The 16,736-nt window shown below is 42.9% G+C and overlaps 2 protein-coding genes across 4 annotated transcripts in view; both read left to right on the forward strand.

Annotated features, from left to right (window-relative positions):
• The first annotated feature begins 1,155 nt into the window (after positions 1–1,155).
• On the forward strand, positions 1,156–8,702 carry LOC131723409 (uncharacterized). 3 transcript variants are annotated; one of them, XR_009320264.1, is made up of 11 exons: positions 1,202–1,303; positions 1,915–2,172; positions 3,077–3,250; positions 4,059–4,216; positions 4,415–4,613; positions 4,973–5,069; positions 5,691–5,862; positions 6,289–6,438; positions 6,812–7,083; positions 7,700–7,849; positions 8,005–8,702. XR_009320264.1 is itself a non-coding variant. In XM_059017182.1 (10 exons), exons 2-10 carry the CDS (start codon positions 1,922–1,924, stop codon positions 7,766–7,768), a joined length of 1,542 nt encoding a protein of 513 aa, XP_058873165.1. In that variant the 5' UTR covers positions 1,156–1,219; positions 1,915–1,921; the 3' UTR covers positions 7,769–7,993. The 3 variants fall into 3 exon arrangements, 2 of the variants coding, with proteins under 2 accessions (XP_058873165.1, XP_058873164.1); XM_059017182.1 differs by lacking the exon at positions 8,005–8,702 and having other exon boundaries at positions 1,156–1,219; positions 7,700–7,993; XM_059017181.1 differs by lacking the exon at positions 8,005–8,702 and having other exon boundaries at positions 7,700–7,993.
• A 2,170-nt stretch (positions 8,703–10,872) lies between these two features.
• The window catches only part of fgd1 (FYVE, RhoGEF and PH domain containing 1), a 33,801-nt gene continuing 27,937 nt past the window's right edge, over positions 10,873–16,736 (forward strand). The window contains exon 1 of the mRNA XM_059017134.1: positions 10,873–12,704. Within this exon, the coding sequence (XP_058873117.1) occupies positions 12,509–12,704 (196 nt within the window). The 5' untranslated portion in view covers positions 10,873–12,508. The remainder of the gene's footprint in view (positions 12,705–16,736) is intronic.

Below are 16,736 nucleotides of genomic sequence, written 5' to 3' on the forward strand. Positions count from 1 at the left end.
CACTAATTAAGACAATTGTTTGTTAGTTTATCGCCAAGACCGTCGGTGACATCATCGCTGCTCTGGTAGCCAATTAGAAGTGAGGATATTTCAGAGGGCTTTGTCAATGATACAGATCCAAACTACCGAAAATAAACATATAATTTAATGGGAAATATTAAGAATGTTTAGTTTTAGAGATGAATTGATTAAAATTACACCCGCGCCTTTTTGTGAATCGGGATCTGGTATAAAATACTTAGTTTTAGGAAAGTTTATAAATTATAACTTCAATAACGTTAATTGATGTTCCATATGTCTCTGAGACATGTTCTATTCACAAAAACCTTCAAGTGTCTCAAATACTGTGTGGCTTGTTCACGGATAATAAATATACATATTTAATTACACATCAGAATATAACCCTGCTGAAAAAAAAATTAAAAGTCCAATAGGATATGTTATTATTATTATTTATTTCTTAGCAGACGCTCTTATCCAGGGCGACTTACAATTGTTACAAGATATCACATTATACATTATTTCACATTATACAGATATCACATTATTTTACATACAATTACCCATTTATACAGTTGGGTTTTTACTGGAACAATCTAGGTAAAGTACCTTGCTCAAGGGTACAACAGCAGTGTCCCCCACCTGGGATTGAACCCACGACCCTCCGGTCAAGAGTCCAGAGCCCTGACCACTACTCCACACTGCTGCCATTCTGAAGGAATCCTTCAGAAATTGAAATAATTCAATACGAATTTATTTTATTTTATTTATTTATTTATGTATTTATTTTTGTTTATCCTATTCAATCCTACAAGAAACTTTAGAATCTACCATGATTTAAAAGGATGTCCTATAATTATCAGGAGGGTGCAGGATATGTATGATTGTACTGTGATTCTTGAAATGTATTTTTGTTTAGGGCTGTAAGTCGACCTGGATAAGGGCGTCTGCTAAGAAATAAATAATTATAGAAATAAATAAATACATAAATAAATTAGCTAAGCTAAGTAAGAACTTACAAAGAGGTGGCGCATGCGCATGCGCAGGCCATTGACAAAAGTTAATACAAATGCGTTTTTTTTTGTTTTTTTAATTGGAGCGGTTATCCAATCAACAATAAGCAGCATCAGTCCTTAGCCAATGAGGATAGTTTGGGGGCGTGTTTTTTTCGGGGCGCTGGATTCAAAGACGACAGAACAGCGGGCAACAAAAACTGCTGGTTCGTTTGGTTATTAATTTACTGCTTTTTTAAATTGGAAACTTAATTTTAACGGGTGTCGAAGCAGACTGGTGCGAATTTAAAGTAGGTTTATTTGGAAATAAGTTGACCGCTTGAGTTATTTATTTTTTCAAATACACTGTATTTGTTTTTGTTATAAAGCCATCAGAAGAAGTAGCGTTGAATTAACTACGCGAGGTGTGAAACAATTTTTAATTGAAAAAAAAAAACGAACCATACCCAAACTTTAGGGTTTAGCGAGTTTCATTCCTGAAAAATAACATTCAAATTAAATTAGTCGTTTGGTTATTTGTATTTAATAACGAAAAAAACAAAACAAAAACCAATTGCGTTTGCTTGTTTTGCTGGTGGGGTGAGATAGCGCTAGATTATAATTTTATGGATGTTTAGCTAAAATGAAATTCGTCTGCCATTATTAAATAAATAAATAAATAAATAAATAAATAAATAAATAAATAATAATTATTATTATTATTATTGTTATTATTATTATTATTATTATTATTATTATTATTATTATTATTATTATTAGTCAGTTTCGCCCAGAAATTCCTGAAATGCGACATTTGTACTTAGCCAATAAACATACGGTCGCGTATCCAAGTACCTGATAATTTAAAATAACTATAGATTGTAAAAAAAAAATATCTAACGTGTTGTGAAATGTCTCGCAGCTGCGAGATGTCCATGCTGGTGCTGTCCGCCGGGCTCCTGTGCTGGTTCCGACCCGCTGAGCCCCTCCTCCCCGAGGCGGCGGGTGTGATCGCGGAGGGTCGGGCGCAGCTGGAGCGGGTCGAACATTTCGCCAGCCAGCCGCGGTACGGAGAGTGCTGGTCAGCGGCGCTCCGGAGAGTCGACGTCGGGTGCAAGGATTTCAACGAGGAGACTCAAAGCAGGATCGCACTGGCTTTTGCTCACTGTCACCTGCAAAGGTACGATCGACCCGTTTTTAATTATCTGTGCGTTTAGTTATGCGTTTTATAACTCCTGCATTGAGCTAGTGACCTATAATACCAGATAACTGTTCGTTCCTATATGATTTCGGTGGAATATTTCAAGACCGTTGACGAGAACTTGATGTAAACAAACCGTTTTGCTTGGTTAATACATTAAACAGCTAAACAGGCAAATGGGATTTTAATGTTCCTGTGTTAATTTTCACTATGTTCTGTATTTTGAATTTCATTTTACTCTTGCAGGTATCCCTACTCACGGTTTTTTTTGTTCTCATCACCCAGGGCGAGTTACATACTTATTATTATTATTATTATTATTATTATTATTATTATTATTATTATTTATTTCTTAGACGCCCTTATCCAGGGCGACTTACAATTGTTACAAGATATCACATTATTTTTACATACAATTACCCATTTATACAGTTGGGTTTTTACTGGAGCAATCTAGGTAAAGTACCTTGCTCAAGGGTACAGCAGCAGTGTCCTCCACCTGGGATTGAACCCACGACCCTCCGGTCAAGAGTCCAGAGCCCTGACCACTACTCCACACTGCTGCAATACAGTAGTTAATTTAATTTTATTATTTATTTATTGCATTTTTAAATAGTGCTTTCAATACAAAATTATCACAAAGCACATGTCAAAAACCATTTACACAACACCTTTGTGTAACGGTCCTCAGGCATGTGTCGCACACACGCACACACTCGCTTATTAAATAGCTTACAGTAAGTACACACAATGAAATAGGAGGCAGGATTTTCACGAGTTACACCTGCAGTGGCAGATTAGCCGTGCGAGGGTTCGTGCACCCGCTGAGGATCCGGTAACGGGGGCGCGTGTGTTTCTCAACGGTGTCTGTGCTGTTCGGCAGGTCTGCCCGCTCGTTTCCCCTGTGCGCCGAGGGGAGCTCCGTTCAAGACTGCACTCGCCATATGGACGCGTTGGCCTTCAGCACCTACACGGAGTTCTTCACTCACGCCCACAGCATCTGCTACTTCCTGCAGAGCGAGGCCTGGCAGCTGCAGGCCGAGAACACTGTCCAAAGGTACGGGGCAGAGGGACCATCTTAACGGTTTAACAGTTTTTTGAGAGCGAGGTGCTCCCAGTGGTTAAAGGGGTCTTGCTACCAGGAGGTTCCTGGTTCAATCCCAGCCACTGATTCCCTGTGTGTGTGCGTGACCCTCAGCAAGTCACTGAACCTCCTTGTACCCGTTTACACAGTTGGGTTTTTTACTGGAGCAATCTAGGTAAAGTACCTTGCTCAAGGGTACAGCAGCAGTGTCCCCCCCCCACCTGGGATTGAACCCACGACCCTCCGGTCAAGAGTCCAGAGCCCTGACCACTACTCCACACTGCTGCCCTTGTTGATGATGCAGAGTTCACCCGCCCTAGTCTCTGTAAGTCTCTTTGGATAAAAGCGCCTGCTGCTAAATGGCTGATTGATAAGCGAGAGCAGTGTTGTGTTCTGGCCACTGCTTGGGTCTATTTTAAAATGATCCTCCTGTATGGCAAAGGATGGCAATAAGAGTCCTGTTGCATAGCAGTTTAAATCCATACCTGGTTTTGCTACAAGCTTGATTTAGCGATTAGTGTGTATAGGTAACAAACTCAGGTGTGCAATGCAGACAGACAGTGGCAATGCAATAATGGTTCTGTATTACACTGAGGGGCAATGGTAGCACAAGTATAGGGCAGCTGCAATGGGGTGAGGCTGGTAAAATGGGACCACAGTGTGCTAACTATACCCTACATGATCTTCAGTGGCAATGACAGACAGCGACACTACAATGGTTCTGATTTGATCATTTTTCTCTCTCTCTCTCTCTCTCTCTCTCTCTCTCTCTCTCTCTCAGGCTGACGGAGAATTCGGCCCACGTTGCCCTTCAGCTGGAAGCTACGAACCGCCTGGCTGAGAGGATGGTGGAGGCGCAGAACGCCACTCTGAGATCCCAGGAAGAGATCCTGCAGAACGGAGACGCCCTGAAACAGACCCTGCAGGACTCCTCTCAGGGTAGGAATCGGACTCCTATTGCACAGCAGCTTCACCCAGTCCAGGTTTTACTACCAGCTTGATCAGCCCCCAGTGTGTCTAGGCACAGGGCTGGTAATAAGGCTGCTATTGCACAGCACTTGGAGGGGTTTAAAAGATAACTGGGCAACATTTGTAAAACTCTGTCTCCCTCCCTCCGTCTCCCTCCCTCCCTCTCAGGAGTGAAGCAGGTGTTTGCGGAGATGCAGCAGTCGGCCAGCGAGCAGCGGCTGGTTTTCTCAGAGATCTTTAACCGCGTCTCGTTCCTGCACAGCTTCGTGGTGTCCGAGTCCCACACTCTCTACTCCCTGCTGTACAACCTCCTGGCACTGGGGGCAGTGTTCATAGTGACTGCCACGCAGCGCACTGCGGGAGCCCGGTGAGAGACGGACACACTGAGACACAAACGCACTGAGACACACTGAGATACAAACACAAACCCAATGACACACACTAAAATACACCGAGACACTGACATCAGTGAGACACAGACACACACACTGACGTACACTGAGCTACTCGGACACAAACACACAGTTTAGCAAGCAAAGAGGCATTGTATGATTTTAATGTCCCTTTCACCTGGAAACAATGTTCTTTTTAATCCTGTATTTTTTTTTTTTGTTTTGTTTTGTATTTATTTATTTCGTTCAGTGTCCTTTAAGAGCTGGCCCCCGGTCCAGCCATGATTGGACCCTGTGGTTTGAAGCTGCCTGCTTCATCTCTTTGCTGTTGCAGGCTGTTCCTGTTCTGCCTGGTCGCTCTCAACGTGTATCTGGAGCGGCTGATCTGCCACGTGGTTCTGGAGTCCACGGAACCGGGCTATGAGCAGGCCGTGAGAATCTCAGCTTCTTTACATCATCATAATAATAATAATAATAATAATAATAATAATAATAATAATAACTATTTGTTTATTTAGCAGACACCTTTATCCGAGGCGACTTACAGAGACTAGGGTGTGTGACTAGGGTGTGTGCTTTAGTAATGAAAGTCCCTCCAGGACTGGAGCTTCACACCCCAGCAGTAGGCTCAGTCGCGGGGGGTTATCTCGCTCCTGGAGGTCTGTTCCACTCCAGGTTTTAACTGGTTACAATTTCTACAGTTGACCACTTCAGGGTCTGAATGCAAGTTTCAATTAAGCAATTTAGAACAGAGCTGGAACAAAGACCAGGAATGGAATAGCCAGGAATGGAATAGCCAGCTTTGGCTGTCCCTGATCTATTTTGTAATAAGCCCCCCTCTCCTCCAGTGTGTGTCTCATTCTCTCTCTTTTTCTCTCTCTCTCTCTCAAATTCAAACGAGGCTTTATTGGCATTACAAAATAAATGTAAGTTTTGCCAAAATACCAAAGCATTTAAAACATCAACACAACTCCTCAATAAGATAGCTGCTCCCCCTCACAGTTTTCTCCTTTCTCTCTCTCTCTCTCTCTCCTCTCTCTCTCTCTCTCTAGGAGCAGCTGTCTTTCCTGGTCGGGTTGCTGCGCAGGTCCATGGTTCTGTTCTCGGTTCTGGTTCTGGTCTACACTGCGGTCCGGTACAGAGACCTGACCCGGGAGAGTGTGGAGATTCTGAGGCAGCTCCGAGAGACGCAGTCCAACCTGCAGGAGGTGTTCAGACAGGCCGGTGAGAGGAGAGGAGAGCTCTGGCCAAAAGTTTAGCATCGTCTAGAATTTTAGGGTTGAGACATTTTAAAATAAAAAATAAAAAAAAATGATTTTTTTTTTTTATTTAATTCTTGTAATCAAAGAAACTTCAAAATTATATCGCAGAAGTCATACTAGTAGTACAGTAGTTGGATTTCAAAATGTCACGTTTTTAAATTTGTCAGTTTTATTTGCAAAGTATATGGGGAGGAAAACTCCGAAGCGCTGGTGTGTAATTCGATATGTTAACGTATCATTATTCAGCAGCTTTCATTCCACTTCATGAAGCAAAATTTAGTTAATTCTACAGGGTGACGACGCAAAACATAATTTGTAAAGCAGTAATCCTCTATTGAAAAGTATTTAGAAAGTTTCTGAGGACTCTGATGTCGCCGTCTCCCTCCAGAACGTCTGACGCAGTCGATGGACGTCCGGATGTGCCAGCGAGGGAAGGAGAAGGAGGAGGAGACGACCGAGTGGGACGGGGACGTGTCTGTCCTCTCGTTCCCTCGCTATCCTGCCGAGACCAGCTCCTTGTCCTCTGACGCACAGAGCTGTGAGCAAACCTGTCTGTCTCTGTCTTTTTTTTTAGGGATGTTTTTAAACACATTTGTTAAACATTTTTACAGTCTACCCTAACTTCGGGGAATGACACAAACGGATTGTGGGTTTTCATGAATCAGAATATGGATCAAAGTGTGTTGGTTTTTATTTATTTATCTCATTTTATAGTCTCCTAATCCCATTCACACCAGCTGTAACAAACCCTCGCTTGTTACGAATCCATTAACAGAGGATACTGACTAGTCTTTCCCACTGCCTGTCACACTGAGCTCCTTTTTAAAGTCAAACAAATGTATACTCTCTCTCTCTCTCTCTCTCTCTCTCTCTCTCTCTCTCTCTTGCTTTAATACCCCTGTTTCTTCCAGCTGTGTGGCTGCAGTCTGTGGGGGTCCGTGATCCTGTGAGCCCCTCTCAGAGGAGGTCTGTGGGGGACAGTGCTCCTGTGAGCCCCTCTCGGAGGAGGAGTTCTGTGGGGGTCCGTGATCCTGTGAGCCCCTCTCGGAGGAGATCTGTGGGGGAGAGTGCTCCTGTGAGCCCCTCTCGGACCAGCAGGAGACAGCAGTCTCATTGGAGACACGTCTCCAAGCCAGCCCCCAGCGCTCTGGTGTACAGCATCCTGGTGGAAGATGAGCCAGCAGTGAGTATTTCTGGGACTGTGTGTAATATTTATTATTATTTCTTAGCAGACGCCCTTATCCAGGGCGACTTACAATTGTTACAAGATATCACATTATTTTTACATACAATTACCCATTTATACAGTTGGGTTTTTACTGGAGCAATCTAGGTAAAGTACCTTGCTCAAGGGTACAGCAGCAGTGTCCCACACCTGGGATTGAACCCACGACCCTCCGGTCAAGAGTCCAGAGCCCTAACCACTACTCCACACCACTAGATATAGATAGACAGATAGATAGATATACACACAGTACTGTGTGTGTGTGTGTATATGTATATGTATATATATATATATATATATATATATATATATATATATATATATATATATATATATATATATATATAAACAATTAAACAAACTTTTTAAAGATGCTCAAAGTACAATATGAACACTGAAGTGTTTAAGGACAGTTTTAGCTGATTTATCTTGTGTCGTCAAACGTCCTGAATACTTCTGTGTTTTACTTTTTGTGCACCTTTTTACTGTTTCCCCACCCCCAGCCCACAGCCTTCCACACCTTCTGCACAAAAAGGTGAAAACGATTCTCTCGCTGTCTCTGTTTCACTCCCAGAAGCCAAGATACAACCTGCGCAATCGGCAGTCCTTGCCAGGGCCGCTGGCATTGCAAGGGTTAAAGTAGACGGACGGACGAAAAGAACTCCAAAACCACAAACTTATAAACCTGCTGGGATCTCGCAGCTGGAAAGCACAGAAAGATTAGGTACAATATGATAACTATTTTATTTCTAGCTAGAGAAAGTTTGCTGAAACATATACCAGGGATGAAAATACGATCTCTCTCTCCTCTCTCTCTCTCTCTCTCTCTCTCTCTCTCTCTCTCTCTCTCTCTCTCCCTCCCCCCCAATTGCACAGCAGGTTGATCCATTCCTGGTTTCACGAGGAGTTTAATCATCAGACACACCTGAGCGTGTTACCTATATACACACTGGGGGCTGATCAAGCTGGTAGTAAAACCTGGACTGGGTGACACTGCTGTGCAATAGGAGTCTGCCATCCCTGATGTACAGAGGGTCTATACCCCCGCTCTTAAACTCTGTAATAATCAATGAAGTTTGTGGTTTGTTTTTTTTTAAAGGTCCGCTTTTAATAAAGGATCTTATTCTGCATCATAAGCTGAGCTCAGTAGAAACTGACTTTGAAGTTGTACTGTATTCTTAAACACCTTGCACTGTGACATTGATGTACAGCCCTGTACTCGCAACCCTGTGTGGTTTGCTGGTAACTGTGTTTGTATTTTTTTTCAAAGCAATCCACTGGTGAATTTAAGCTCCTAACAGGTCCAGCTGTCAGTCATGTTGACAAGAAGTTATCATTAAAATAAAATTCAGATCAAGTCTGGGAATTTTCATCCTCAGAGTCATAATTATAGAGGCTGTATTTCCTTTGAGAGCTCTTTTAAAATGGAATAAGAAATGGATCAAATGATACATGTTTGTTTTTTTTTTTTTTTGTTACTGGCATGTGTTTTTGTGGTGCTGCTTTTAATTGCATTTCTTTTTTTGTACTTGGAAAATAAATCTTGATTTTGAAAAAATCTATTTTCAACTTGCAAACTTGTTGTTGTTGTTGTTTGGGTGGGTTGGGTTTAAACAACCATTTGGAAGAGAAAATATTTCCCACATAGAAAAATAAAGGTGAGAGGTTTTGGTTAATTTAATATATATATATATATATATAATTTTTTTGTTAAAACAGTTTGTATGAACTTTTATGGAGTTTGAGATGTTTCCCTGCCATAACTTTGAGAAAAAAAAAAAACACACACACACACGCCTTCTAAACAGATAGTAGGTATGGTCCAATTCTGCACACAGTGATTCGAAGGTGATATCAAATGTAAAGTGTGGTCCAGTGGTTAAAGTCCAGGGCTTGTGACCGGAAGGTCACGGGTTCAAATCCCACCTCTGCCTCCGACTGACTCGCTGTGTGTGACCCTGAGCGAGTCACTTCACCTCCTTGTGCTCCATCCTGCGGATGAGATGTTGAATCAACGTAATGCACAGTTCACAGCCTGCCTCTGGAAAGCGCTTTGTGATGGGGGTCCACTATGAAAGGCGCTATAAAGATATTATTTATTATTAAAATAGCAGGCTCTGTGGTCCAGTGGTTAAAGAAAAGGGCTTGTAACCAGGAGGTCCCCGGTTCAAATCCCACCTCAGCCACTGACTCATTGTGTGACCCTGAGCGAGTCACTTCACCTCCTTGTGCTCCGTCTTTCGGGTGAGACGTAATTGTAAGTGACTCTGCAGCTGATGCATATATTCACACACCCTAGTCTCTGTAAGTCGCCTTGGATAAAGGCGTCTGCTAAATAAACTAATAATAAAATAAATGCAAATAAAATATACACTGTAAAATTCATTTGCATACAGAACCATTAAAAATATGCAATTGTTTAATGCTTTTAAACAGGAAGACGACATACATTTTGTGTAATACCCTCAGGATTATCAATTTATGCTCTACCCAGTTACTATAATTATTTATTTGTTTTTGTATCTGTAATATAGGTGTGTTTGCATTTATGTATCGAAACATCGGTATGGTTAATAAGATCAATCATATCTGATGTGATTATATATACCTTAATAAATAAAATTAATAGGGCAAACCGGCGCCCTCTGCCGTTGACTTTCGGAACTGGCACTGATTGAAACTAATTGCAGTCGACTCCGGGCAGTCTGGTCTCCTGGAGAGATTGCCATGCGAGCGGGCAGATCGAGCATTCAAAATAATGAGCGATGTCGACGATTACAAATCAGCCTCATTATAGCTACCAATGTGTTTACTTGAAGCTAATTCGACAAGAGCACCGAGGGGTTCAATTAAAAACTCGTGAAGCCAAGTTTTGCTTGTATTGTCACCATGCAGTCCCTTTGAAGTTATATTAAAATGGGTTGACTTACAGAAAATAAAGAAAAAGCATTGGTCGGACCAATCAAAGACAAGCTATAATTTCACGTAATTAATTTATATCTTGGATATAATAATGTGAACTGTGCATTATATGCAGAGTCACTTCCAACAGGACAGTGATTTCAAGTCTCATCCGCAGGATGGAGCACAAGGAGGTGAAGTGACTCACTCAGGGTCACACACAGTGAGTCAGTCAGTGGTAGAGGTGGGATTTGAACCAGTGACCTTCTGGTTACAAGCCCTAGACTTTAACCACTGGACCACACTGTCTCCTAGATCTTGTTTAAGAACAGGGATTGGGAAATAACTCCTATCGCACAGCAGTTTCATCCGTTCCAGGTTTCACTGCAACCAGTTTGATCTGCCACAGTGTGTCTAGGCAGTATGGAGTAGTGGTCAGGGCTCTGGACTCTTGACCGGAGGGTCGTGGGTTCAATCCCAGGGGGGGGGGCACTTTACCTAGATTGCTCCAGTAAAAACCCAACTGTATAAATGGGTAATTGTATGTAAAAAATAATGTGATATCTTGTAACAGTTGTATAAGTCGCCCTGGATAAGAGCGTCTGCTAAGAAATAAATAATAATCAGACACACCTGAGCTTGTTACCAGTACACTCTGGGGCTGATCAAGCTGGCAGTGTAAGCTGGACTCCAGTTGCAAACTCCAGTTTCGTGCATGTTTTTTGGGTAGCGTGCTGGATACGGCACAGTGCACAGCTGAAAGGAATTGTCTTCATAATATACTGTAACTCGCCTTGCCCTTTTAAGATGATGTCGGTCTGTGGGGAGAGGAGAGAGAGGGGGGAGGCGGAGGGTATTGAACACAGCTGTTGCGTTTGATGGTTTGTGACCGAGTGGAAAGACAACAAGACGCAGGACGAGGCAGACAGGCGAGGTTTTTTTTTTGTAGTTAAAGAGAGAGAGAGAGAGAGAGAGAGAGAGAGAGAGAGAGAGAGAGAGAGAGAGAGAGAGAGAGAGAGAGTCAAATTTCAACTAAAGGAAGAAAAAAAAAACGAAAAACGAAGTAACAGCAATGGGAGAGAGAGAGAGAGCGGCCGGCTCGTGGTTTTACTGATGCGGCTAAATTATCAGAGAGAGAGAGAGAGAGAGACACGTTTGGATATTAGTGGTATCGATTATCATCGCTTTTTAATCTCAGGCATTTGAAAATAAAGAAATACACGGTGCCGGTGGCTCATTTGTTGAAGTTGATAGAAGACAGAGGAAGGAGAGAGTGGGAGGGACGTTTTGGTCTTGAATTTGGTGGAAGCAGCCGCGGCTGAGTTTGCGAATTCCTGACTGGGGTCGAAGAACGAAGACGCACGATTTGGGAAATTTTTTAAAAAAAATATATATATATATATATATTATTATTATGCTGTCCTGCAAACATGACAAAAAAAAGCTGACACGGATCGAGCCTCAACGTGAAACGAATTATATTCATTTTTATTTTTTGGGATAATTATAAGAAAACCACAAAAAAAAAGACTTTTGTGGACGTTTGGATAACGGGAGATTATTTTAACAAGAGTTCTTTTTTTTAAAAAAAAGAGATTTCTAAGGGAAGACAAAACGTGTAATAATAATCACTGCTCAAGAAAATAAAACACGCGTATCTTCCATATACCGAAGGATTATTATTAGTATAGTTATCGACATAGTTTTTGACATCTTAAAAAAACAAAACACGTTTTTTATTATTTATTTTTTTTGATATATTTTTGTTTGATCTTTAGACACCCACACATCTATACTAACAGGACTAGAATACGTTGCAGGCGGTTTTTGCAAACGTGGATTTTTTTGGAAATTGAGGTACATACTGGATAAATAACCGTGGCCTTTTTTCATTTTTTTTTTTCTGAAAGGAAAATATAACAGAAACGGATGTACGCAATTCTGTGAGCATATTTGAATTTCATTTTCACTATTACTAGTTTACCTATTTGTGTTCTCGATTATTATTATTATTATTATTATTATTATTATTATTATTATTATTATTATTATTATTATTATAAACATTGTGTGCGTGTGTTTTGAAAGCAAAACAAAAACACGACTTTCTTTACTGTACAGTATAAAAACAAACTTAGATGATTCAAATAACGGTAAGATCCTAATACTATAAAGACACACGCTATACACTTTTAATTAGCGTTATTTGATGGCGATTTTCGACTCGAGTCGCAATTACTTTGGGGTTGAAACGCACCTTGTCTGTACAGCTCGTGGGACGTTCGTTTCACAAACTTTTGACAGACTCCGTACTTGCGCAAGAATCACTGATAAAAATTATAATACCAACAACAATAACTGTGCCAAAGACTGCCACCCATATCATTTCATTTCAACTATGACTGTAATCTGACAGGGTCTTAATAATAATAATAATAATAATAATAATAATAATAATAATAATTTCGAAGTTGGCACAGGAATGCATATCAACAGACCCAAAAGCGACCTGTTTAGTTTCTCTTCTCCTCCGATATCGCCTTCCGGTCATAACCAGGACAGTAAATCTGACTCTTACTCCAAACAATTCAAAACCATGCGGTTTTCTTACCACATCGGAGATGGGATGGCGAGTCCACAACAGCGGCAGCTGCTGAACCAGGGGCCCCGGAGAAGCGGTGAGTTTCAGATCCATTTTATTACTGTACGTTATAGCCTGGTTTAATTTGAACCGGGATCAAACTGTTTTGATGTTTTGTACAAGGTGAGATGAACGGGCAACAGCTAAAGTTTTTTTTACGTTAAATAATAATAATAATAATAATAATAATAATAATAATAATAATAAATGTCTTTGCCGCGATGCCAGCCAGCTGTCTTATCTTTAAGGTGCGGGAACACGAAACCCCGTTTTCAGGAACCTGGTTCTGGGAGACCCAGTTTGAGGTTTGCTGTATCAGACCCTCCCGGCACGGTGTGTGGCGCTGTGGTTTTAGTCACATTCCCGACGAGCTTGACTATTTTAAATATAACCACCCGCTGCTGTAAGTCAGTCAGACCCCTAGGCTCAGGGGTCAGAGAGAGAGAGAGAAAGGAAGCGCTGGGCTGCAGTGTGGAAGGCAGCGGGGTTTGAGGAGCTCAGTGGTTAGATAAAGAAAGCGCTGGGCTGCAGTGTGGAAGGCAGCGGGTTTGAGGAGCTCAGTGGTTAGATAAAGAAAGCGCTGGGCTGCAGTGTGGAAGGCAGCGGGTTTGAGGAGCTCAGTGGTTAGAGAAAGAAAGCGCTGGGCTGCAGTGTGGAAGGCAGCGGGTTTGAGGAGCTCAGTGGTTAGATAAAGAAAGCGCTGGGCTGCAGTGTGGAAGGCAGCGGGTTTGAGGAGCTCAGTGGTTAGATAAAGAAAGCGCTGGGCTGCAGTGTGGAAGGCAGCGGGTTTGAGGAGCTCAGTGGTTAGATAAAGAAAGCGCTGGGCTGCAGTGTGGAAGGCAGCGGGTTTGAGGAGCTCAGTGGTTAGATAAAGAAAGCGCTGGGCTGCAGTGTGGAAGGCAGCGGGTTTGAGGAGCTCAGTGGTTAGATAAAGAAAGCGCTGGGCTGCAGTGTGGAAGGCAGTGGGTTTGAGGAGCTCAGTGGTTAGATAAAGAAAGCGCTGGGCTGCAGTGTGGAAGGCAGCGGGTTTGAGGAGCTCAGTGGTTAGATAAAGAAAGCGCTGGGCTGCAGTGTGGAAGGCAGCGGGTTTGAGGAGCTCAGTGGTTAGATAAAGAAAGCGCTGGGCTGCAGTGTGGAAGGCAGCGGGTTTGAGGAGCTCAGTGGTTAGATAAAGAAAGCGCTGGGCTGCAGTGTGGAAGGCAGTGGGTTTGAGGAGCTCAGTGGTTAGATAAAGAAAGCGCTGGGCTGCAGTGTGGAAGGCAGCGGGGTTTGAGGAGCTCAGTGGTTAAAGAAAGCGCTGGGCTGCAGTGTGGAAGGCAGCAGGTTTGAGGAGCTCAGTGGTTAGATAAAGAAAGCGCTGGGCTGCAGTGTGGAAGGCAGCGGGTTTGAGGAGCTCAGTGGTTACATAAAGAAAGCGCTGGGCTGCAGTGTGGAAGGCAGCGGGTTTGAGGAGCTCAGTGGTTAGATAAAGAAAGCGCTGGGCTGCAGTGTGGAAGGCAGCGGGTTTGAGGAGCTCAGTGGTTAGAGAAAGAAAGCGCTGGGCTGCAGCGTGGAAGGCAGCGGGTTTGAGGAGCTCAGTGGTTAGATAAAGAAAGCGCTGGGCTGCAGTGTGGAAGGCAGTGGGGTTTGAGGAGCTCAGTGGTTAGATAAAGAAAGCGCTGGGCTGCAGTGTGGAAGGCAGCGGGTTCGAGGAGCTCAGTGGTTAGATAAAGAAAGCGCTGGGCTGCAGTGTGGAAGGCAGCGGGTTTGAGGAGCTCAGTGGTTAGATAAAGAAAGCGCTGGGCTGCAGTGTGGAAGGCAGCGGGTTTGAGGAGCTCAGTGGTTAGATAAAGAAAGCGCTGGGCTGCAGTGTGGAAGGCAGCGGGTTCGAGGAGCTCAGTGGTTAGATAAAGAAAGCGCTGGGCTGCAGTGTGGAAGGCAGCGGGTTCGAGGAGCTCAGTGGTTAGAGTGTTCAATTACTAGACTATCAATCACTTAACCAATCTTACAAAACTGATTCATTCCTGTCAAGCAGCACACCTGTCAATTAATAAAAAAAATCTGAGCTCTACTCTCTCCCGCCCCCCTCCCCCTCTCCTCTCTCTCCTCTCTCCTCCCGCCCCCCTCCCCCTCTCCTCTCTCCTCTCTCCCCTCTCTCCTCCCGCCCCCCTCCCCCTCTCCTCTCTCCTCTCTCCCCTCTCTCCTCCTGCCCCTCTCCTCTCTCCTCTCTCCCCTCTCTCCTCCCGCCCCCCTCCCCCTCTCCTCTCTCCTCTCTGGGTTTGGCTCCTCAGCTGGATTGCTGTGCAGGAAGTGTATTCTGACTCTTACAATGAGCCAGTAGCTGTGGGTATTTCCTCGCTTCGCAGCTCCCAGCAGCCTGGGAATAATAACAGCCTGAGGCCAGCCCAGCCTGAGGCCAGCCCAGCCTGACCCCCAAGCAACCCGCCCACCGGGGACAGAACAGGCACCGCCAGCACTCCTATTATTATTATTGTTATTATTATTATTATTATTATTATTATTTATGAGGCGTTTATGCCAGGGTTTCCCAACCCCAGCCCAGGGGAGCCCCTCTGTCTGCTGGTTTTCATTCCAACTGAGTTCTCAATTAATGAATCACACCCTTAACTGAACTAATAATGAGCTTAATTAGACCTTTTTCTAATTGTTCTCGGCTCCTGAAAAAGCTGTCAATTTCAAGTTACTAATAAAATGGTACAGCTAACTAGAAATCTCCCAACTGTTTAAAAGCTGAAAACAATTAAAACAGTCTAATTAAGCTGATGAACAGTTCAATTAAGGGTTTGATTCAGTAATTGAGAACTCAGTTGGAATGAAAACCAGCAGACAGAGGGACGCCCCTGGGCTGGGGTTGGGAAACCCTGAATCAACAGACGCGTTTATCCGAAGCGACTCACAAGAGACTAGGGGAAGTGAACTGTGCATCATCAACAACTGCTGCTGCTGCACACACGCACGCACACACACACACACACGCACGCACGCACACAGGGAGTCAGTGGCTGAGCCGGGATTTGAACCTCCTGGTATCATGACCCTTTCTCTAGCCACTGGACCCCCGAGCCATAGAAAGAGATAACCTGGGCTGTGCAGCTGTGGCCAAACATTTAGCATCACCTAGAATTTTAGGATTGACAAAAAATAACTATAGGAACATCATTTTATTTAACATCATGTAATCAAAAGAAACTACAAAATGATATCGCCAAAAGTCTAGTGGCACAGTAGTATTTCATGTTAGATTTCGAAAAGTCAGTTTGTCTTAAGCATCTGGAAAACTCCGAAGCGCTGGTGTGCAATTCAATATGTTAACATCACGTTATTCAGCAGCTTTCATTCCACTTTATGAAGCAAAATTAGTTCATTCTATGTAGAGGGGGATGCAGAACTGTTGGCCACAGCTGTAAATTGCATATAGTCATAAAAAAGGGGAGTGGTCTTTACCTAAAAAGCCCCGCCCCTTCCTTAATTTTTTTTATGCGAGCCAAAAAAAAAAAAATCATTACCTTTAACCCCCACACACCATCCCTTTTAAGATTTATATTTTGAAACGTCCAGCATGATTTCAACCCCGTCTATTGCTAGTGATTTTCATGTGGGTGCGAAGCCTCCTACAGCGTGTGTGTGTGAACTCAGGGTTTATTTACATTCCTCAGACAGGCAAAGAAATGGACGGCTTTCGGTTTAACTGGACGGTAAACTGTTTAGCTGGTTCACTCTCTTTTTACTATTACACTGCAAGGCATTGAAGATATAACTCATTGTGATCCTAACTGGCTGCATCCTAGTTCATAATGTATTCTAGTAGTGTTATTATTATACAGAGCATCCTAGTTCATATTGGATTCTAGTAGTGTTATTATTATACATAGCATCCTAGTTCATATTGTATTCTAGTAGTGTTATTATTATACAGAGCATCCTAGTTCATATTGGATTCTAGTAGTGTTATTATTATACAGAGCATCCTAGTTCATATTGGATTCTAGTAGTGTTATTATTATACAGAGCATCCTAGTTCATATTGTATTCTAGTAGTGTTATTATTATACAGAGCATCCTAGTTCAT

The sequence above is a fragment of the Acipenser ruthenus genome, chromosome 55, assembly GCF_902713425.1.
Source record: "Acipenser ruthenus chromosome 55, fAciRut3.2 maternal haplotype, whole genome shotgun sequence".
Classification (NCBI taxonomy): Eukaryota; Metazoa; Chordata; class Actinopteri; order Acipenseriformes; family Acipenseridae; genus Acipenser; species Acipenser ruthenus.

Excerpts from the sequence above, each read along its gene's own strand:
- LOC131723409 (XM_059017182.1), top strand. The coding sequence starts at position 1,922 with ATGTCCATGCTGGTGCTGTCCGCCGGGCTCCTGTGCTGGTTCCGACCC. Across the intron at positions 4,217-4,414 it reads CCTGCAGGACTCCTCTCAGG|GAGTGAAGCAGGTGTTTGCG; the intron begins GTAGGAATCGGA and ends CCTCCCTCTCAG. Across the intron at positions 4,614-4,972 it reads CAGCGCACTGCGGGAGCCCG|GCTGTTCCTGTTCTGCCTGG; the intron begins GTGAGAGACGGA and ends TTGCTGTTGCAG.